Raw genomic sequence first — 24469 nt, forward strand, 5'->3', positions numbered from 1 at the left:
TCTTTTACGTCACGCCAGCAAAGCAGAACAAAACATTTTTTTTTTTTCTTTTTCCAACTGGCTAACTTAAAGAAGAATAGATAAATCCATAACTCCTTTTTAAACCATGATTTAGCTAAATCTAGTCATATCTGCAGTTACAAAGATGTTTAACAATTTTTTTTTTTACTTCTTCTCCATGCTTCTGTCCTCTTGCAAACATAGAAAATATTTCAAAACATTCAAATCTACGACTGAATTCACTGAGGCCCATCTGCTCCTTGCATTCACTGAGCTTCGAGACAACAAAGTCAAACAAATGATCTGCATCTATGACCTTGGCTAAAAGCAGCTTGTTTTTCTAGCAAAAGATGAAAAATAAACTTATAAAAAATCCAGAATTTTGTGTCGAAGTGTGAAAAAACAGTTTAACTGGATGCTCGACGGGGAGCTCTGACAGTTTCTGTGTGTGGGACGTTTGATGGACAACCTTTGCTAAAGTTTGTGGAGCGTCCTTATAAAGCATTTTCTACTACTTTTGAGGCAGTAAAGTGTGCACTGTGCTTATCTGACCTATATCACTACTTGTGCTTATTCCCACAGCATGCTGGATTCATAATGCCGAGGATCACAAGGAAAGCAGACAGATTACATGTTTGAGCAACTCTGCAAAATTTTTTCAGGAGTTCAGTAAAAACACAATGAGACTATTTTATTTTTATTTATTTTTTTTTTTTTTTTTTTTTAATAATATGGTGATTTTGTAACAAAGACCAAACCTGGATGCACTCCGGTCATGTTACACGAGGTAAGATGTGTTTAGCCGTACCACACCTTTACCTCTATCCCTGGAAAATCTGTGTGCACGCCTGTGGTTATCTCCGAGTGGCACGTGGTGGAAGTATTGACTCAGACACTGCTTCCAGCTTCTTAGGCAGGCTGGGATTGATGCAGTCTATGGGGAGTTGGACAGCCCAAAGGGGAAGAAAATCTCCCACTGGCATCCAGACCAAAACTAGGACACAAACTCTGTAAAAGTGCTGTTCTGCTTCCTCACTTCTCCATTTCCTCTCATCGAAAAAAACAGCGCTGTGCCCAAAAGGGATCTAGATTCACCCTGCGCTTGAAGACGGACGAGCTGAAGCCCGTAGATTTAGCTTTCGAAGTGGCCGATGCCACCGTTGACGAGTCTAAAAATGATGAGATGAAGCTGCGATGCTGCAGAAGAGCTGACGTGTGCAGGATCTACCCTCTATGAAGAGCTGGCGTACATCGGTTCACTATCACGTCTACTTCAGCTGTTTTGTAAAGAGCCTGTCGATGAAGCGATATCGGTTCTGAAAATGTAACGGTTGTTGATTGATGATGACCCACGAGGCTCTATTATCATCAGTAAAATCAAGTTAGATTAGCAGAATTATTACAGAGCCTTGGCACTGTAGAGTCTCCCAGAAACAGTATTGCTTTCCCTAAAGCTTTGAACAAGAAAAGCAGGTTGTAAATCCATCTCTTTACGCTGCCCGCGGGCGACACGCTGCCCATTAAATTATCAACTATGGCACCCTTTATGAGTAAGATGCTCCACTCGCATTGTATTAATAAATAAAGAGAATGCAGACAACAAAGTTGCGGCAGAAGAGACACACCAACTGAAAAAATTCAAATTGATAATGAATGCTGCTTATAATGAAATCACAACGCAGGCGACGCGGCTTTGTTAGGAGACGGGAAACATCCCATGACATCGCCGTGCAGCGCCAGAGGAAACATCAAGTCAAAGGCGTCCGTGTCAGCGGGGACAAACTGTGCCGAGGCAAAGCCTTTCAGACTACATTACGCCGCGTTTGAAGTATGCCAACGTGGCTGAGGGAGACATCCCGATGAAGCATGAGATGTATGAGCAGCTTGTCAGAGTGATGTGTTGTTGTTTCTGTTTACATGGAACGACTGATCAGCACAAAAGCTAGAAAATCCAAAGTGGAAAGGAAACAAACGGGGAAAAAAGAAAACGGAAAGAAAAACTGTGGATAGCTATTAAGTCTACAAATCAAAACAGACAAAGAAGGAAAAAAAAAAAAGGCAGATACTGTAACTTCCCCCTTCGTCGTGCTTTTAGGAGTCCCGACACACAAACTGGCAACTTGGAAGTGACCTAATTTTTTCATGAAGTTTCAATTTAAATTGTAATCAAAAGTGCAATGACTGACATTTGGCGTCGTCTCCCTCTTCCTCTCCATGCCACGTTCTCCATTTCTTATTTAATTCGTTTTTTTTGTTGTCTTTGTCTTTTGAGTCCTCTGAGACTGAAGCAGCTTGCAGTAAAAATGAATGCTTGCTGAAAGATGGATGAGGAGACTTCTCTGAAGACCCAATTCTCAGCCAATGATTAAACATTAAAGTGAACAGGGAAAATAAGTTCTTTGAAAAATCCTTGAGAGATTAAAAGAACTGTATTTAAAGTTATGCCAGGTGGGTACCCGCTTCTCCCGCATGCGTGAAGGGAGACTTTGCTTCAGCATCGTCAAGCATTTATCTACGGTTCAAGTCGATTGTTACAGCTTCATCATACAGTATGGTAAATGTGTATGTGGCTACTGGAGCCTAAGAGTTGGTGCTGATGGTAAAACGTAACATTCATTTGTTTAGCATTGCATCGACCTTGCCCTCCATCAAGCCGCTCTGACCAGTTTAAAGGCCGGGTCAACGCATTTGGATCCTTATGCTTCTCCGACCATTGCTAAGTAGAATTTTCACAGTGTAATCATAAATGACTTTGCCATCAAAGCGTGTGCTTAATCTAATTTTCCAGTGGAAGGTATGCGACACAGTTGTGGAAAATGACGAGCTCCAGGGTTTCAGTGCCAAACAGTGCATTTCAGTGCTTACGTAAATCAGTGGGATGTAAGACTGTGCCCAAGCTGGTTGATTTAGTTTCATTCGAGCCAGTTTTAGGTATTTGAGCTTTGTTTTTATTTTGACTTGAGTTAAATCCAAGTGTTTTCCATTGTTTTCCTCATTGGGATCTGCTGTGATGAAGGCTGTGTCTGCTCAATTTGCAGTATCGCTGCTGCAGCAATAACCCTTATCTGGTTGGTTGGTGGGGAAATACAGCCTAATGGTCATGGTATGGGACCCAGCTGCCCACGATGTAGGGGTTTCCTGAGGTGGCATTCATGTGGTCATGGGTCAATGTGGCTTCCAGACTAGACAGATACCTCATCGCTCCCATGACGCTCGCAACTCAATTTTTAAACTTGCTGTTTACACCAATGTCTAGCAGTTGTAGTTCTTTTGTTAGTCCTACTGTGATGATGGCAAACTCAGAATTCATTTGCTTTACTTGATTTTTCGCAGTAGCAGCAGTAAGTCTTTCATTTTCTCCTCATATTACGCACCTATGACGGTGGGAAATGGTCTTACCGTCAATCAAGCAGAGGACTTAGTAAAATCGCGCAACATTTTTACAGATTTTGGGGTTCAGCACACACATAACGCACACCAGGTTAAAAGGCGCAGTGCCGATTTGTGCAAAAATGAGGCATAAGGCGCGAAAAATACGGTACTCACAGCAGCGTCGAGCTATATATCAGGGATATGAGACCGACTCTGGCCAAAAGGGCCTTGTGTGCTTTACGGGTATGAGTGCGTGAAATATTGTTAATGATTAAGTGTGTGCTTTTAAGTCAGTCTAGTGCCATTTTGGGTATGTGAAGACTTTTTGAAATGGTGTTGAAACGACTTGTGTAATTGTCATCATGTAAAGCATTTTGTGCTCCTATATGGAATGAAATGTGCTGCATTTGTAAGTCGCGTTCTGAAATCTGGCTACTCTGTGTGAGTGCTGCGATTGTAAAATAGGAAACTGCTGCAGGGAAAGGGTTACCAGGTCTGTAGTTAGAGGCATTTGTTTGATCCGGAAAAATCCAAGGAATTGCAGAAAAGTGAAACAGAAATTGAAATTTGCAATTTTATGTATTTATGCATACTTTGCTTCCTCTGCAAGTTTATCTTGTGTTTTTCCTGTGGTACAAGCATCATTTTTCTTACAAGCATCACTTGCTTTTTAGTTTAAATACTATCTCAAGTTTCACATGCATTATGTGCCTTTATATACTATGATGATTCTATCAGTTTCATCCAGCGAGGAAAATCTTGGCTTAAATGGTCTTCTTTTGATATAAATAATCTCAGACATGTCCCACCTTTTTAGATTTAGTGGTTACAACAGAATATGGGCATCACTGATTGCTTGCACCATAACTGCAAAACACACCGGATGATCAATATTAATGTGCTTTAGTGCTGATACAGTCAACACAAGCAACGATTTTAACAGTTTGGGGACACGAAAAGGTGTTTTTCTTTAACTACATCTTAAAGGGGACTCACTCACACTGTTGGCTTATATATGTTATTATCAGTGAAACATAAAAACTCCAAAATACTTCAGAAATCATTTGTTTACCATGCTTTTGACCAACAGAGGTCACCATTAGTTTACTTGCCTATTGCATTCTGGGGTGATGACACATCTGGGCAGCTCTTAAGGCAAGTAGAAAAACATTTGAAGACTAATGAGACTAGTTTGTAGCTAAATTTCATTTTCATCTTGAATTATTTGATTTATTTTTAGAAAGGAACTTTGAATCATATCGTACCTCATGCATCTAGATAAATGTGTCAAACAGTCATATAAAGGAGAGATGCAATGACTCAGAGTGCATGTTTGTGTTTGGCTCAGGCTGTCACTCACATCATCGTCAAAGAGCTCCATGACAAAAGTGGCCACGCTGCCGTTAATGCCAATGAAGAGGTTGATGCAGGTCAGCACCACGTAAGCCGTGCTGGGTACGCTGAAGATGAAGGAGGCAGGGTACATCAAGGGAGTGATGGCCCATCTAATGGGAGAAAAACACACCAACTGAGAAGGTAATACTGAGCTGGTGATCCTCTAATTTAACCAAAACTCCACAAGTTAAAATGGCAGAGGTGAACTCCACTGTGCCCCATATTCGTTAAGATAATCATCAGAGGTAATAGTAGTGGTAAATATCAAATTATCAGTTGATGTGAGCTATCTTTAGTTGATGAATGTAGATTACCAGGTCGGCTGTGCTATTTCATGATACCGCCAGCCTCTTCTGATCATTTGCATTTTAAGTAAGTGACCCATAAAAGCACTAAAGTAAAAAAAAAAAAAAAAAGAAAAAAAAAGAAAAAGAAAAGCCGCCCACACTTGGCAGTCAGTAGATCAAGTTTAGTGGAAGGAGTGAGGCGGTATAATGGTGTCATGGTGGGTCTCTAGCCCCAACCTTTTACTGAAATATCCCTTTTGCATGCAATTTCAAGAATATCATGACGTTTCTCTCTTTCTTTAAAATGCATTCTTCTCATTTACCAGCTCCATCTAGTGTAAGACACATACAACCCTTTTAAATAAACTGGTTTAACACATAGCCGCTTTCCAGATCAATTCATTCTATACAAAAGATAAAGTTATGTGAAAAAGTCAAATATTATACCAGGAGAATATTGATTATGAAATAACGATAGCTTAAACAAATATTTTCAATAATGGGTTTTGATGGAACGTTCACTTTCCAAATTGATCTGATCACCACGAGGCACAGTAACCACTTACATTAATGCCAACCAAGTTAAATGAATGTGCTGTTTGAGATAGTGCAAAAAAGCATTGCCTTGGGTATAATTATGTCAAACAAGCACTTACATATTTCATGCCTAGACTATCGTTGGTAATTAGTTTCTGTCAATTGTTTGATTAATGTTGATGTTCTTCTGGCTAAAATGTCCAAAATGATTCAACTGACCTCCTTAATGGACATCAAGACATCCAGCAAGGCCAGTCAAAAGAATGAGTAGCTCACTGGGCTCGGTCCATAATTAAAAGATGCAATTGCTATTGTTCCATGAGCTAATATGCATTTCTTGATGATTGAATTAAACGGACAGTCTTAACCCCCCCAAAAAACCCAAAAAAACGCACAATAGGTTGTTTTCACCTCTTGTTATATTCAATATTCAAGCATTTTAGTGAACGAGTGGTTTTGAAATCAGAAGATTTGTATCTAAGCAACCTTGAAACTATGGCTTTCTAACAATTTGGAGGAAGAAACATCCATTTTAAGGCCTTTTTTCACATTGTAGCATGCACAAAAAGTTGCGGATTGGCAGTTTTATACTTGGTGTGAAGTCTAGCTAACAGCATCTTCCTATATCTTACTTCTTTCAGATGTTGTTTGTGTGAGACAGATGTAAGCAAGAACCATTTAAAATGGTTTGACCCATGACAGATTCCCCTCTGGGGACAAAAAAGTTGATCTTGATGCTGTTCAATAAATGAAAATAATCAAAACAATTGAAGTTGTATGTATACTGTAATTGTCTTCTAAGGAAGTTGATATTTTGCATTTTAGAAACATACTACAGTCCATGTGAACTGATTGAACTGTGTGCTGCAAACAACAATAAAACCACTAAATTCAGACTTGCAGCAGCTTGGAACATAATTAATGACTATGTATTGAGGAACTGTATTGTTTTTTCAAATGACTTACCCGTACAAAATGAGCAGCAAAATCAAGGCAGGCAAGTTAGGAGGGGAAACGTAGGCTTTTTGTTGGAAGCAGAGGAAGATCACAATCACAATCAAGCAGGGGATGATGTAGTTACACTGTCAAAACAATCATAAACAAGCAAACAGAAAATAAGCAGCCGTCTCCATCATAAGTAGAGGCCTGTGCATGATTAAGAAGTTGGTCATGTGCACATTTATTACAAAATTCCCATGCTTTGACAGTTTTTTCCATTTTTGTTTCTCCTCAAACTAAAAGGTGGGGCAATAATAAAATCTGTTGCTAACTTTTAATTAGCACTTTGATGCATCCAGCTTTAACTTTCTAATTAACTCAGTGAGTAAAAGCCCCTTCAGATTATCCTCTGTTTGAAGCAAATAGTCAGTCAGTGACACACTGAACTAAATGCGTGCTATGACTTGGTGAAATTCTCATCAGAGTCTAATATTTATTTAGTATTTGTTGAAATCCATTCACTCTCTAAACAAAGTGGAAAAAGAAGCTTTCACTGGCAGATTTGTAATTTTCCATAAGAACTAAACCAATAAAAATAATATTCACTTGACTTTGGATTAAGATTTTGTTGGAGAACGTGAAATGTCATGAATATATCAGAACACAATATGTGTTTACTTTTCAAAGAAAAGGCTTTCCTGAAATACAAGGCAGTGTAATATCTTTTTATTGTAGTTCCTTGTTTGTTTTGTTTGGTTTTTTTTTTCTTTTTAAATGAGTATGCATGATGATGCAGTGTGCTTCAGGCCAGAATCTTGAGATCGGCTGCTTCGGCGGCGCATTTGTCTTCCACTCAGACAGCATTTATCCACCCTAATGATGAGTGTCCTGTTGCCAGTCCTTTACCAAATGTGCCTGATGAAATGTTTACTTCTATTATGCCTGGGGGAAAGTAGTGGTAAGCCTGTTGAGCATAACCAGCGGGGGCAGCTGCTGTCGATAATTACGCCTCGACCAATAACTGTTGCTCAGGTGAAGCTTTTCCCAGCAGCCAGCGGTGTCAAAGCTGCAATATCAATTACGCTGGAGGGATACTTTTCACAAAAACCTTCAGATGGAAATAAAATCTTGAGCATTTGTATCATACTTTTAAAATGAGGCCAAAACACTGAAACGGAAGGATCACCAGCTACCAAATGCTTTTATTGCATATAGCTAGATTTAATTTATCCGGTCATCAAGACAGAATCCCCAAGTAGGCCTCAGGAATAAAGAATTATTTAGAGCGAAAGCTGGCACTTACCATGTCCCAGGCAAAATTAGCCAACCAGTAGACAGTTGGGTTGACTCCGCTGACAAATTGCAGATGTTTGGCTTTGCTCACCCTCTCTTGGATGAGGAAGAGGACAAAGCTGGCTGGGATGAAGGACATGGCAAATATAACGCAGATGGACACGACCACGTCAGTCGAGGTTGTGGCCCTGTGATTAAAGAGAGAGCACGGAAAACAAGAAGTTGACAAGAGAGTTAACAGTGTGCATGAAGAAGAGGCAGAAAACATCGGTGAAGCAAAGACCATTACAGACTCTTTGAGAGAGAGAGTGACATCTGTCAGTACTTGTGTTTTTTTAATGAATGCCTTTGTAATTTTGCTTTTTTTCTTTGTAAGATAATTACAATAAAGAAAAACAAACAATTTTGAAATAAATCACTAACGTGAACTCCATTACACACATTTAGCAAGAAACTTTTTTTCTTTTTTTTTTTTTTCTTTTTTTTTTAAATTTGGCAATTTTAGGTCAACTGAAATCTAAATCACAACATCAACTACCTGCAATTTTCCTCTTTATGTGTTGTTCACTATGTTTAAAAGCATTTCTTTAGGACTAGATTAGCAATTTCATGCAGCAGTAAGCATCGCCATATGCAGCTGTATTTGCTGTTGCCTCCTGTGTGAGATGACTTCACACAGCGCTGTAGATGCTGAATTCTGCCACTGTAAAAGAACTATTAACTGATTAAAAACTGTGAGATTCTATGAGAAATAAACAGCTCTGTATGTTGTCATGCTCAAATAAATCGGATGACACTTAAATAATGCCGAAGCACCATTTGGCCCATTTCCCGGATGCAATAAAGACGTTTCATTTGACACTTTGCGGTCTTGGGGTGCATTCAGATTAGTTTTGTTACAGATGCAGAAATATTCAAGGTGACTAATGAGCCACGCATCACATTACCTAAAAGAGCTGATAATGCTCTGCTATCCATCTGAAACCACAGATATGCTTGCAAGACCCTTTAGTCTCCTGGCATCTAGGTTATAGAGGTGCTTAAAAGTTTGTGAACTGTTCGATTTTATTCCTTAACATTCATCCATAAATTTGACCCAAAGAACAGCAGAAGTGAGTTTTCAGTATCTTGTGCAACATTGTTTAACTGTAACTCTTTGCTCACAAAGGGAACACAGCACAAGATTAATGTTTTTCCTATTTCGACTCACAAAAACTGGATTAACGTCAACACTGTGAAAAAAATAATGCTAAAACAGCAAATGTCTTCATCTTCTGCCGCTTATCCGGGATCGGGTCGCTGGGGCAGCAGCCTAAGCAGGGAAGCCCAGACTTCCCTCTCCCCAGCCACATTTGCCAACTCTGCAGGGGGGATCCCGAGGCGTACCCAGGCCAGCCGAGAGATATAATCCCTCCAGCATGTCCTGGGTCTTCCCTGGGGTCTCCTCCCAGAGGGACGTGCCTGGAACACCTCACCAGGGAGGTCCAGGAGGCATCCTGACCAGATGCCCGAGCCGAACAGCAATTTTTTTTTTTTTTTTCCCTTATCAATTCTTCAGTCAACCATCCAGATGAAATTAAACTGGTCCAAGCTGTGGCATTGTAAATCCAATTTATGCAGATTTAGACAAGGTTCCTGTGAACGAAAGGCCTTTACATCTGAACATAACATTTTTTCATCTGTCTACAACATATTTTTACAACAATTTCCCGCCTTGTCTGCGTGATCTTGACTGCAGGCAAGCGGCAGGAATCTCTTTGAATTGTGGCAACGTTCTCCTTGTAATATATCTTTAACTGGTAACCTTTTTCTTTCAAGTGCTGTAAGTTGCTTGTAGCTGTGAAATACTTTAGCTGTCCTCATTATTCATTTATTGCTCGGGTTTCATTAAAATGTCAAGGCATTCATGTTTGTTGCATGAGTCTTATTAAAAGCGAATTGTCACAGTCAATAATGAGTTGCATTTGTAGTGCCGCAGGTTAACATAAGCAACTTTGTAGAGCAGAGAAAGCAGCTTGAATTCAGACTTAGTTGATTTGCAGACATGACAAAAAAGCTTAAAACATTCCCACAAAGCAGTTTTATAAGACTGATTTTTAGTTACATTAGATGTTAAATGCTTGTTTCACTGATTAAGGGTTTTATAATGTACCAGATAGTATGTGAAGATGGTAACCAGAGACACTTGTGAATAAGTTAACCATTGTGTTATGTAATTTAGACCTTTCCATTGGTTTCTTTGAGACCTTTATAAGACACTTCACTCCGACAGCAACCTTTGTTGGCCAACTTCCCGCCAAAAATGTAAAAGAAATCTTGAATTTTCACAGTCTGAGGACATTTGTGAAGAGATTTAGTCCAAACTCTGAAGTCATAAGAAATCTGCTCGATTGGTGCCATCACACAATCCCATGACTCCGTTGTGAAGCTCAGACTTTGACGGATCCTAGCATTTAAATAAAACAGGGCACTTACACGTAAATGATTCTCCTCTCATTGAATAATAATACCTGAATGTAACTTTGCTGTCAGATTTTGTTAAACTCACATGCTGAGAAACGTTAGTCACTTGTGGATATGTAGCCCATTAATGGACTATATATTTTCTTTCAGTCCAGTTTATACATATAGCTAGATTTTGAATCTAAGTTATAATGGAATATGTTTATGATTTTTCGAGCGATCCTGTACAGTAGAGTACCACAGTTTTAAAACCCTGACCAATTTTTTTTTTATGTCTGGGAAATTTACACTTCAAGAAATAAATAAATGCTAAATCGTCCTCCGGGCTGACAACCTTCATTTTGCTATAGTACATCCTCAGTTATGCTGTCTTACTTCTGAAAATGTCCTTCAGTCTGTCTTCTCAATTAGCGCTGGGTAAAATTGGTTTCCGTTCCTTTAACCCCCGCATTCTTCAACCTCTGTCCTGCTGCATCATTAGCATATTAAATAACCGACCCTGTGCGGCTACACAGTTGCATTTATCAACGGCAACTAGGTGCAATTAGAAGACATAAATATTAAATCATTCAAAGCAAGTGGGTGCCAACCCACATTTCTGCCGGTTTCAAGGGCTGTTTGCTCCATTCGGGTAGGAAGGTAATGTAGGGGGCAAAGCTATGAATGATCTCACTCAGAATGCTTGAAGGTGGTTAATTGCTGTGAAAAGAGGACAAGCAATCTGCTAATTAACTAATAGTGAAAGAACAAGAGGGATGAGCTGTGGGAGTAAAGCTGCACAGAAACTATTGCTTTTCTTGAGGCATTTTTTATTGCTTAGAGCTGCAGGGCATCGCACTAAATGCAACGATGCACGGGGACTAAACGTCGGAGATAACGCTTGAATCTGATGCTTCATATTCAACCTTTGAATCTCTAATTGTAAGGAATTCTGCAAGTAGTGTAAAGATCTGCATTGATGCTGCTGGAGGAAATCTCTGGTAATTGGTGGCTTAGCTATATATTATGTTGTTTTGTGTTATGCACAGAAACTGTATTAATTAGCTGAATATAAATCATTTAATTCAGCCAACTGGTTGGAAGATTTTTGTTAGCTGCCAAGTAAACATTCTGCAGCAATTAAAAAGCAAGCATTTCTATTGGGAAAATGAAAAGAAAAAGAAAAAGTCAATGGATTTAACTAAGTTTTACCAGTAATAGAATAACCACTGCAGTTTCAGAAATTAACAAGCTGTTTAACCTAAAGTGATGCAGTGAGCAGCTTCTGACTCCTTTAGCATGTTATAGATAATACATTATTCTGGATAGAATTAATCCATCAAGCAAATTAAACAAAACAAAACATTTCCACAGTTATCCATGTGAAAATGTCAATTTATGAGAACTTACACCAAAACATCTGTTGAAAATCAAATCAAAGAAAAACAATTGGACTTGCAATGACTTCAATAGTGAAGGTAAGATGTTTTGACCTTAGCTGTATATATATTTTTTTTCTTTTCAGTGCAACTGGTTTTTTTTTTGGTTTTTTTTTTTGTTTAAATGACCTCTTTGAATCTACAGGTGCAAGTGGGGTCAGCTGTTGCAATCGTGTGTCATCGTCTGATTGGCTCCCACTCAACACCAGATATCTCCGGATTGGCCCCTGCCAGCATCTGCAGCTTTGAAGAGTCGCGCTGTTCCTGTGTTCTGGTTGCAGCATTGATCAGCCTCCTGGTCCTCAAATTTCTGATTATTGTGTTTGTGTGGTTTAAACTGTTGATCGACCAGTTGTAAGCAGTCTGGTTTTTTTTTTTTTTTTTTATTATTATTACTTCTGTCTTTTCTAAGTAGATTATCTCTCATTAACCATAAACTGTAGGGGTGAAATGCCATTTTTCTTTTTGGTGTTTTCTCCTGTTTATGTGGTGTTGGGATTTACAGTTAATAAATGTGTTTTGTTTATTTTCCTGTAGGGCTAAGTTAGCATAGGGCTAAGTGAGTTGATTTTGTTTGTTGTTTTGGCTTCGGTTCACCCGTCCATTTTTGCTTTACAGGCTTGGTCACATATAATATATCTATATATAATTGATCTTTGGACAGTTGTTTGATTATGATTGAGGGCAGGGACCAGGAATCACGCTCTCTTCTTTTTTTTTATCTGTTGCACTTCTAAACCCCAGGTAGTAAGTAACATAGGAGCCTGCATGGAGATACCAATAGCCTTAAGTAAAGTAAATCACCAATCCCTTAGTATTATCTAGTTTTTGTCATATTTTTTCTTATCATTTCAGAGTGCAGCCTGTAAGAAGTGTAGGTTAAAAGGATTACCTTACAAAACCCTTTGATTTGTTAAAGAGGCGTTTTTGTGTAGAAGCAGGAGCAACCATTCCAGCTGTTGCTTTAATTCAGTTATCTCAGATCACAAAGCTCTATTTAATGTAATGAGTTCATTTTGTATCATCTTGACAAATTGGCCTTCTTAAGAGATACCCAACTACTGTAACTGATAATCACAGGATAACGAGCTTTGTAGTCGTAAGATTATAAGATGATAATGGTGAGTTTGAACATGTGTGGTTGGTCCCTAATTTAATTGGTAATTGTTGCAGTTGGTAAGAGTCAATGAGAGCAAGTCAAGGTATGGAGATGTTATTCTTGACAAAGAAAGACATTTTGTTGTTATGGCTCTAGATAAAATAAACAGTTGTTTGTAGTAACGACAACAATTACAAACAAATATAACAATTATACTGTATGGAGACATTGATCCTCGTTATGTTGAAATAAAAAGATGTTAATGTGTCATTTTGAGTAAAAAAAAATGGTTTTCATAATTTTGGCTCTTCATGTATCTTTGCCTTAAAAAAAAAAATCAGTATTTTCACAATCTGTTGTAAACAAAAGCACCACAGATGTAAGAAGAATGTGTGCTCTGCTTCGCAACATGCTGACAATCACACAGCGATGGAACCTAATTTGTCTTCTGGTGCATTAACACGAATCTCAGAATTCATCCCCCGTCTGTCATGATGGACAAACAAAAAAAGGCAATAAAAGCACACCATCAATTTTATATGTAAAATTTAATCGAGCAGAATTTCTCACTGTTCATCTAATGATTGTCTTCCTATGTTTGCCTTAAGACCTACAATATACCCCCATGTTGAATCAATGGACACTGCAATTACATGCATATGCACTACTCATGAAAGGTTAGGGGTATTCAGCTTTTTGTATGATGGCAGAAGCAGCATAAAAACACACTAAAACCTTTAAAGGTGGAGTATGTAAGATTTTCAATATTTAAAAAACAAAAATAACTAATAAAATAACAACAATCATAATTAGATAGTTTTTGAACATGTAGGTTCCAGTCTGTCCATATTTGATGTGTTATTAAATTACAAGTTACAAGTAATCATTTTCTTCAATCTAACTAGGCTTTGGCGCTTAAAGGTAGCAGCCCTTAATAAGTACTTTTTTTTTTAATCGTAATTTGTCGTGCCAGAAAAAAACCAAATATTCAAACAAACAAACTTTATACACAACGTTGGCTTCTGAACAGGTAAAAGAGGAGTTTGTTGATAAGATTTTCAGGGTCAGACATTACGAGCCCAACCATATAACCTAACATTGCGCTTAGTCGGTTGCTTACCGATGCTCTCCTTCCCCCTTTCTCCCTGCGAGTCACACACTTATTCAACATGAAGGAATGTCCAATCTAATCTGGAAATCAGAGCTCTTAAATTGTGTGACACTCTGCACCGAGAGGTGGAGAGGAAAAGCGAATCATCCTGAATCTACGGTAGGCAAGGCATTGTAATTATCCCCAGCCCTGGTGCAGTCTTCCTCTGTAACTCATGGCTGTCTTCAGCCCTCCTTCACTACATAAATACCAGACTGAGTGCAGTAGGGTTGCATGGAGTAAAATGACCAAGAAAGGCCACTGAGTGGGATGTATGATGTGAGGAGTTGTGATCATTGCACTGTTTATCATTTGCTGCACAAGGGTATGTCTACCCACTTTGGATTACATTTATTGGTTTTCATACAAGATTGAAAACACTGAAAGCGTTAAATACCAACAATTGATAATGACGAAAAAGACATCACTGCTCAAAACCAGTGGTTATGGTCACAAAACAAGCAACAAAACAATACACAACACGGAGAGATCTGTTTAGTATTTGGTCCATATTGTAGGAGCCAATATATTATGATTTAGCGCGTCGTAAATCTCCCTCAGCGACAACTACTTGGGGAAAAGGCGTAAGGAGAAAAAAAATGGGTCTTTCCTGTGAGGAAATCGCATGGGGCTCTGAATCCGTGCATATTGAAACAGATTATTTATCAGTGTGTCCTATGTGTTGTATCTTATTGTTTCTTAGCTATACATCTTCCTCTCTGTGTTGGTTAGTTTTAAATACTTATCGCTTGAGGTTCTTTGGTTACATCAAATACAGAAACTGAAAACATTAAAACAAAAAAAAGAATAAAAATACAGAGAAAAACAGGAAAAAAACACAAATGTATTGGAAAACTTTGTTTTGTTGAAATTGGCTGTTTTTTGTCGGTTTGACACTATGAAATGCTACATTTTCTGTTTTGCCACATAATTGGAATGTGTTAATAACTCATTGAGTTTTTAAAAGTCCATAAGATGTAGCAAAAGCCTGCTGAGTATCTATGATTGTGCTTTTACATTCTATTCTACAGTCATTTAGCAGACCCTTTTATCCAAAGCGACTTACATACACACTCATAGCCCAATAGGCACATTGGGGGGCAACTTCAGGTTCAAAGTCTTGCCCAAGGACACTTTGGCACATAGTCAGTAGAAGCCTGGACTAGAACTCACTACTTTTCAGTTGCAAGACAACTTCTCTTTCTCCTGATCTACAGCCCATCTTGTTTCTTTTAGTCCAATGATCAGAAGGCTGGTGTTCAATCATTTGTTATCAATGCGAAGAAGTTTCCTCAGGCAAAGGCATTGAACCCCAAATTGCTCCATGTGGCAGGTTGCCAGTTAAGCTGTCACTGATGTGAGTGCATTTTAATGAATGAATAAATGAGAAACATATTCATTACTTTGTAAAACAGAGTCAGGCTAAAAGGGTTCTACATAAGTGCTGATCATTAACAGCTGTATTTTTTCACCTGATGGCCACCATAATCTTCCATATTTCACAAGCATATTTCTGATTTTGACATTTTTGACACCTAACTGCAGACGTGACATAACCCTTTTCATCACACAGTGAACTCTTTACCATTTACACTTTATGGCTCCATTACATTGCTTTTAATGGCAAGAGCTTCTCTCAGCTGAAAGAAGTTTAGGGGTGGATTGTAGTCTGGATGTTTTTTTTGTTGATGTAAGGCACAAAGGTTGTTCAGATCTTCATCATGTGTTTTGGGTAAAATTTGACAACTTAAAGATGCATTATGGTACTTTTTTGATCCGAAAACGTTGCATCCTAAACTTGTTCGAAGACACAGTGAAATCTATCATGTACCTTTCTGGAGCGTCCTGAGGCTCAGAAACTGCACCATACAATTTTTTACATCTGGGATGCAACATGAGGTTTTGCTTTGCGGTAAAATAAGGAACTGGTTGTGTTTTGAACATGCAACGTCTCTGATTAGGCAAAGAAACGCAAGAAGATTAAAAGAGAAAGGGACGAAAAAAGAGTAATCGTAAGTTCGTCTTTTGCTGACAGGAGAGAGCTAACGGGCCAGGTAGGATGCGAGATGGATGCCAAATTAGCTGCCAACAGGGGGTGCATGACGGGTACAATGGCAAAAGTTCTGTAGTGTGTCTTTAATACCTGTGTTCACATGCATCATTAAGGTTGCATTCAAACCCGATAGTCCCCTAGACTCTGTACACTTGGGGACATGGTTTAGTTGTAGGTTTGGTTTCACACTGCTCTTCAAATAAAAAAATCCCATTTTAATAATGTATCCCCTCATGACCATCGCAGCATCGAGAGTCACTAAAGAAGACAAACAAACAAGGAAACTCGCTCACCAATTGTAGGGTAACTTCCTTTTCCACCACTTAGGAAGGAAAACCGACTTAGATGAAATTCTCCCAGTTTTGCAGTGACCCTTTTGCTGTTAGAACTTTTACAAACTTTTACCCACAATGCTCTGCACTGTACTCACAATGCCTGATACTGTAGTTAACTTCCTGCGTTTGATTCGCTTGAGGAAAGCTGAGACATATGTCCTTAGATGGACCAGAGTTCATTTGCTTGATCCATGTCACAGTTTGGTAGCACAGATATTCTCTGTACAACCCTGACCCTTCCCAACCCTTCCCAAGCAAAACAAGCAAATTTGTTATCTGAAGTGAAGTGAATGTACTCTAAAATGAGTCTCCACTGGTTTTCTGAGTTGTTATCTGTCATCAAATCATAGTTACCTGCTTTTTCAGCAAGTAAAAACGTAGCTTACATCTTATAGTCAGCTGAGTATTTAGAAACAATAAAACCCTAAACCCCCACTAGGCTTGAATAAATAAATGAATAAATAAATTAGAAACAAAAGCAACATAATCATTTCTTTTGACTTACATGGCCGCAAAGGAAAGTTGTTCCTTGGTGAGGTTGAGGGGATGATTAGAAACTGAGATGCCATATTTGCGTGGATCCTGGCCCACCGGCAGATTTCCTCTCAGGATTCCATTGTTGGCCACACCAAGAAAGGACACCAGGCCATGCCATGCCTGGTTATAGAACCACACCTGTAAAGGAAGAGATTAGCACCAAGAACATAAGCTCCTTTAGATCTGTTGTCTTTTAGCAAAGGCCAACTTCATCTAGCAATGCCATATAACATCAATTTGGTTGCAACAACACTGAAATGTGCACACTTGGGGAAAAAAAACCCAAAACATTATGTTGACTTACTTAGAGAGCAATAAATTTACTGACTTTGTTAATCAGTAATCAGAAGTTAAGTTGCATTTTATTGTCAAGAAAATTATGCTGAAAGGTATTTAACCATCAAATGATCAGAGCTTTGAAACTGGTTTTAGCCACTGGGTTGCTACAACTAGATGCTGTATGGGCATCAGTAATCACAAAACCTCATCATTTTAACAGATTAAAGAGGGGGATGTAATTACTCCACAACTGAAGGTGACAGAGAGAATATAACTTTTTTTTTTTTTTCTTAAAGAAGAGTTAACTATGTTAACAATGCTATAATTAAAAAAGGCTTTTTTTTTTTGTCATTTTAATTATCAGTTCTTTTACTATTTCTTTATACTAAAAAAAAAAAAAAAAAAAAAAAAAAACAACCCAGAAAAACTGTAAAGTTTGAACATTTTGGTTTACAAACAAAGTTTATTTGCAGGACCTGATTTTATTTGTTCTGGGTACCAAAATAAATCTAAGTAAAATTAAACTTTATTATATTTGGAATAAAGATTTCACAAACCATAACCATATCTGTCAAGTTCTGGGTTTTAAAATGTGGGAAATTGTCTGGCAACCACCAGAGGAAGGAGAAAGTGAGATTTCGGTCTCTTCAGATTGATCATCAGCTGCGGTGGGGGCTAGTGTTTCATTATATGGGGTTTTATGATTGCCGCATATTAATTCTTCTCAGGGGCGGGGAATTTGTCTACTTGTGTCACCTTATTTTCTTCCCTTATCATAATCCAGAAAATTTTCAGGAAAATACCAATCCGGGAAGGTGCGGTAAAGACATGTAAAAAACAGGAGCTTCCTAGCCAAAAAAGGATACTTGACAGGTATGTTCAGAGCAGATTTAAGTATTAGCTTTTCAGCAGGATCTAATGCTGACAAGTTCTCCATGATAGCAGTGCAATCGCTCCTAAATGCATCTTAGAAGCTGTGAATCACAAGCTAGCTTCGTTGTCTTCACAGGTGTTGTGCTGAGTTGTGTTTGTAATCTTTTGTGAAACAAAACAAAACAAAAAATCACTTTATTCACTTACCTTCATTGGACAAAGCAATTACAGGTTATGGTGTGTGGATAATGCTGCTCAGCGATGAGAAGCCAAAGAGAGAAGAAAAGGAAACAATGGTTTGGGAAAGTTCCTCCAAAGGCCATATTAGCTGAGACCTTGGGCGAATGTTTGTGGAACAATTAAAAAAAATTTCATCTCAACAATCTAGGCAATTGTCATTTTTTAATTTCTGTATTTATTTTCAATGTAGGCAGTTTTGGTCCTCCATAGAGAGCCCACAAGCTTTACTTTTGATTAATAGGAAATAACGGCTCGTCATGTATTTAAATTCTGATGTGGCATAGCATGCGAGCTGTGCAGTAAAAGCATTTTTAACACATTCCTTTTTATGTAAGTGATTTTTTTCTGACTCAGTTGTTGCTGGGGTGCAGAAGAAAAAGAATAGATGAAAGAAGACTGGGGTAAAAGAGGACTCCCCACTGATGGTGCTGCGGTAATTAAGAGTGAATGGTGTCTAAGTAGCAGCCTTAGACTATACCGCACCATTAAAAAAAAAAGAAAAACAAACATGCAAGCGCACACGTAAACACAACACATACATGTGCATGTGTGCATCTCTGTCTTGCTTTATCTAAAAAAGAGAGATAATGTTTGGTTTTAGATGCATACCCTTCAGAGAGTAACATCCAATGTTGAGATATCAGCAGAGCATTAACTTATGTTAGTTTGCCATGCAGTGTTAACGATTTGATTCCTTCTTCTCTGAGCATCAGTGTTTTGGTGAAGAAAATAAAAGCAGCTCTTAAAAAAACCAAGTGTTATTGATGAAGTGATATTTGCATGGTGCATTAACTTCATGCCGCTGCTCTTTGAATTATTACATAAGAACCATAAATACAATGTGACTGCTATGCTTTCCTAAACGTATGGAGGTGCAAAAACGTTCAGCCAGAAGTTGCAGCATCACAATCCATGACTGGGTAATGGCACAAATAAAAAGAGTAGAAAGGATTTACATCCGTGCTTCACCACCTCTAAGCCCCATTTCCCTAAATCACCAAAGTTCTCCGCAAAATCCCAACTAGACCAGACCAATTTAATCTCCTCCATCAACCCACTTACATACCGTTTGATTTGATGTTACAGGACCCGACAATTAAAGCAGTACCTTGACGTTGTCCCTTGTTCCAAGATTCTTCAGTAGTGTCTCGGCCCTCTTGAAAGTCTGATCAGTCACATTATCCTAATAAAAATGGGGGGTAAGGAGAGAGAAAAAAAAATCCTGAGTTGGAGATTTAATTGGATACACTTGGAAAACCAACACTGTTCTTTGAAATGCAAAACATGAAGCAGAGGGAGACAAGAATTAAGACTTCTGGAGAGTATTTGGGAGAGCTGAGCCCCTTATTTTCCACAGACTTTAGGGGAAAAAAAGAAAAAAACAATCCTGTGTATGTTTAGTTTTTTTTTCATTTTTTTTCTCTTTCTACCCTTTACTTGTCTGTTATGATTTTAATTACTTCCTGCTTTTTCATATGAGAGGCGAGAAACAGTATTAGAATTAACAATAATGTCCAAATGTGTCCATCAGCTCTTACTAAACCTGATAAAAAGGAAGTATTCATGTAAGAATAGAAATGGAAATAACAGCAAGGAAAACACTTTTAGGGAGTCTGTTACATTTTGTGGCGAGGTGAGGAAATGGAAATGGTGAAAAGATGGAAGAACGGACAGGATGCATTAAAAGCTGCTTTGCTTCACTCATGCATCATGTGAAATGAGCCTTGGGATGAGGGTTTGAGATGACAGGCATGCGATTTCGGAAAGTGTCATGTTGATACCATGCTGTTCAGCCTAGCCATAAGAGTGCTGAGCACATTACATCTGCGATATAAATGCAAATGGACCTCCTGTTGGACTCCACCTTCATCAGAAAGCACGGGAGAGGGGAAAAGGAGAGAGGAAGTAGAGGTGGCGTGGAGTGAGGTGAGGTCTGTGGAGGTAAAGTGCGGGCGACATTTGCGAGAAAGGTGGGAGGTGGAATGTATAAGAAGAGAGAAATGAAAAAAGACATCAGAAGAATGCAGGAGCGTGCTCAGGTGCGGGTTCCTGTCTGCGCTGAAAGAGGGACAAATGGAGAGAAATGGATGACAAAACGATGGCTGCAGCGCCACAGGTCATAACACAAAAATCATTCCAAGTCGTGCTTTTATTTTTAATCCCACAGTGCTTCATTCCACTAGACATACGGTATCTGTCTACGTCCATGGCCTAATGACATCACACAAATGTTTACACATTATTTCCATAACACATGACAAGATATGAATATTTTTACAGATCGAAATGTTCCAAGAGGATATAGGAGATCACCCAAATCCACCATAAGTGTTGCATATCATGTCACGAGTCTTCCTATTCAGGGCTGAAGAGAGAAAACTGCTAATCTTGACCCTGATCCATCCCATGGTTAAGTAAACCCATCCACCATCCATTTTCTTAACCAGTTAGTCCAATTCTGGGAAACTGAAGCCTATCCCATCAACCATTGGGTGAGAAACAGGGTGTACAGGTCACGAGTCCATCGTAGGACTAAAAAAATACATATATTATAGACAAAGTATATAAATATTTAAAAAAAAAAAAAAAAAAAAAAAAAATCTTTCTTGCGTTTTGTGTTTTCACTGGACTCACAATTTTAACCAGGGAAGCCAGGAAGACTAAGTCCAACAGGCTGCCTTTCGGAGGATTAGTGGTGGCTGAAGCAAGATGAGAAGTGGGCCAGCAGCTGCAAGAGTCTAATCCTTGACAAACTCCTTCCTGCTCAAGAACAATAACAAGGCTGGTTTGGCCCGCAGACCCCATCAGTGCTACGGCTTATGACACGGTGATGAAGCCACTCGAGTCTTTGGTGACTTTTTGTTTTTTTTGGGCTGGTATTCCACAGTGACCCAAACAGTTGTGGTCAAATGGTCTGTGTGGCAGTGTGTGTTTGTGTCAGTGTGTGTTTGAGTGTATGAGAACCTGTCAGGATGGAGTTAAAGTTGGGTAAATTGAAGGATTTTTTCTCTGAATAACTTCAGAGTGAAGCCTCATCTGAATGGGTTACAAAAGCACTTCAAGGAACAGTCTTCCATCGAGATAATCCACAGGTGTCTGCCTTTTGAGATTGGTTTAGCTTAATCATACACCGCACTTAGGTTCTTTTGTTTGTTTTTTTTAACTTTCTTATCATGTCTTGCTGAACATAACTTTTACTCTGCTAGAAACAGGAGATGCGATTAAACGGAAATTTCCAGACCTGCTTCCCAAAGCGGCTCAGAGTACAGACATGCTGCTTTCCAGTCGCCATCTCATATCCCAGTCCCTGCCAAGCTGCAGCAGAGAGCCAAATATTTCCCAAGGACGGGGTGGTGCTTCAATAACAAGGACGGCAGAGCTGGGACGGCTAATGCCCGGCCATTAGGGTTACATCATCGCTACTGCTCAAATTAAAGTCACATTAGCATTGAGATTCAGGAGACACGGAGGGGCACGTGAGTAGGGATGGGACTGGAGATGCCTCGGGGCAAAGTGTTGTGCTGATCTCACAGCGGTTTGAATATGCATGAAAAAAATTGAAATGTTAATGAGTAAGAGTGCAAAAAAGAGATCATGCGGCAGATAGCGCAAGATACAGGAAAAGGACATGGAGTTCAGGAAACGATGAGCTGAAGGAGACATGTTGGCAGAAATTGAGTTTTAGAAACCTTACGGTTAAAGCAGTTAACCATAGGAATATTAACATTTTTTTGTCAGAAAGTAAATGAGAATAAGTGAAATAAATGAGGAAAAAGAAAGTCTTGTTGGATTCAGAGTGTGCTGAAGATCTATTCAAAGCAGCACACAAACAACTATGGTCTGTTGCCATGGATATTCAAAATACAGATTGAAAGAATCTTAACTTTCTCCATCCTTTCAACTAATTTATTTCTTTTTAGTGAGTTCTTGAATTCAGTGGGTTCAAACAGTCCAACCAAGCACTTGTATCTAAGAAATAAAGCTAGCTGAACAAAGCATGCGATGCTCCAATTAAGAAGGACACACTCAAATTACTTCTGGGAAGCTGCAGCCTTGACTGGAGAGGAGCAGAAAATCTCTTTACTCACAGAGTTGGTCTAAGCATCTAGTGTTGGATCCACTAAATGTCAGGTACATGTTTATTGCAATACAAGGTGACAACACAAAAGCCATAATGCTAACAATGATCACAAATCTTACAGTAAAAGGATAAAAAAAAAAAAAAACCTGCTAAAATGAAATTTTTACCAAGCTAACAATTGTTGAATACACTCAAAACTTCAAAAGGAGAATTGGAACAATATCAAAGTCTACACAGATTCTTTCAACTAATTCTAAAAGAAGTTGGTCTCATGTGACAGAATACCAACACTTGCTAACTAGAAACACAACAGCCTGAAGAGTGGAGGATGGTATTTCTTATGAACGAAGACATCTGTTCGCAGAACACGTAACACGCTGTATTCTGTTGTCAGTTTCTTTGCATCTTATGCAGAATTTTGGGTTTCCTAATGTAAAAAAATTTAGTTTTTTTAATAAGTTACCTTGCAGAAATGATGGCACTAATTGAAAAAGGGAAATTTAGAGGGCTATCAAAGGGACCGCATTGTAAAACATTTCAATGTCAACAGAAATATAAAAAAGAACAATCAGCCACTTCATCTAAAATCTGAATTTAGTGAGTCGTTCAAATTTGCAGGGTTGAGATTACCAGGATGTTTCGCTTCATCCTTTGTTTTCTCCAAGGAACATCACTATTTTTGTATATATATTTTATATAATAAATTCATTTGGGGTAATCCACACCGCCTAGCTTCCGTTCAGCAGAGACCCTTCCTTTCTTAATGCACACGCAATGGATCAATACACAATTATACTGCAGACTCATGTTACGGTACTGCCCCCCCTTCAAAAAAAAAAAAGACTATTTACTGGAAAGAACGTAGGCAATATTTTGAACAAATCCTACTCCTTCAGTGTAGCCTGGTTTCTATCTGCTTCAAGCACAGATATCCGGTGTATTCAACTCAATCCTACAAGTTCTGCAATCCAGCAGGTTTCCCATGTATTCCTGTTTCAACACACCTGAATCAAATTAAATGGGTCTAACAGCCTATGAAGTTCGGCACAAAGACTAATACATTTGGATCAGCTCTGTTGGAAAAAAGGATACATGGAAAACCTGCTGGACCTCGTAGGACCGAGTTGGATACCTTTCACATAGAGGGACACATTGTCATAGAGGCTCTACAGATGTAGTTATAAGCAACCTGCATGATGGATCGCAGTGCTTTCAGTGAAAAATGACAGCGCCACCACCGACAAAGACCTTACAGTTAATGCAGTTAATCACAGGAAAATTAAGGCTTTTTTTTTCCAGCCCGATGTTGAAGTATGGTAAGAAAGCCATTTTTGCAGATCAAAAATCTTGATTGTGGATTGAAGTTATGCTTAAGAACTTGTTGTGTGTGGTTACAGAGAGCCAGTGTATACTTGTTTATACTTGAATGCTGTAAACATTTATTACTGCAAATGTTTACAGCAAATTTGTAAAAAAAAAAAAAAAAAAATGAATGCAAGCTGTTCTATGAATATCATGTTGGTGAGGATTGGATGATGGTATGCTCAACTCAGTACTAATAGTGGTACTAGTGTTTATTGGTACTACATAAAAAGGCAACTTTTGTGAATCCATTATGGAGTTTTATGGCAATCCTGTACTTCAACCTAAATCCTATCGACACATGACCCTGTGGTATTACCATGTTTGATTATGTCAGTGCCAGTACTGTAACAAACCTGAGAGGAAGTGAGCAGATCTTTTAGATCCTTGAATGTAGCTTCGATCGTTGCCTCCGTCATACGGACTTGTGAGTTCATTGCACCAACAGAGATCCCTCCGTACCTGCGACAGCAGCAGAAAAGAGAAGATTAAAGTCAGAGTCCAAATTACGCCAAAGACTCACTATGCAAAAAACAAACTGATGGGAAAAAAAAATAGACTCCTGTCTAACCTTTACCCTTTGAAATAAAACCATCAGCTCTCTGTAAACAACTAAAAATAAAAGTATATATATATAATATAATTTCCATATTAGGTTTTTTTCAGCCCATAATCATACTGCATTTCTGTCATATGAAAAAAATTAAAGCTATAAATTCTAGGATTTTGTTTCTGTGAGATACTATACCATTACTA

The 24469-nt window shown here is 38.6% G+C and overlaps 1 protein-coding gene across 1 annotated transcript in view; it reads right to left on the reverse strand.

Annotated features, from left to right (window-relative positions):
* LOC306769368 (phospholipid-transporting ATPase ABCA1) overlaps positions 1 to 24469 on the reverse strand; it is a gene marked incomplete at both ends in the record, with an annotated part of 181952 nt that overhangs the window by 46158 nt on the left and 111325 nt on the right. Inside the window, 6 exons of the mRNA XM_079257951.1 lie at positions 4733 to 4877; positions 6558 to 6673; positions 7834 to 8011; positions 16847 to 17016; positions 19379 to 19453; positions 24070 to 24175. Of these exons, the coding sequence (XP_079114077.1) occupies positions 4733 to 4877; positions 6558 to 6673; positions 7834 to 8011; positions 16847 to 17016; positions 19379 to 19453; positions 24070 to 24175 (790 nt within the window). The remainder of the gene's footprint in view (positions 1 to 4732; positions 4878 to 6557; positions 6674 to 7833; positions 8012 to 16846; positions 17017 to 19378; positions 19454 to 24069; positions 24176 to 24469) is intronic.

Source organism: Telmatherina bonti (genome assembly GCF_933228915.1).
Source record: "Telmatherina bonti genome assembly, chromosome: 18".
NCBI classification, from domain to species: Eukaryota; Metazoa; Chordata; class Actinopteri; order Atheriniformes; family Telmatherinidae; genus Telmatherina; species Telmatherina bonti.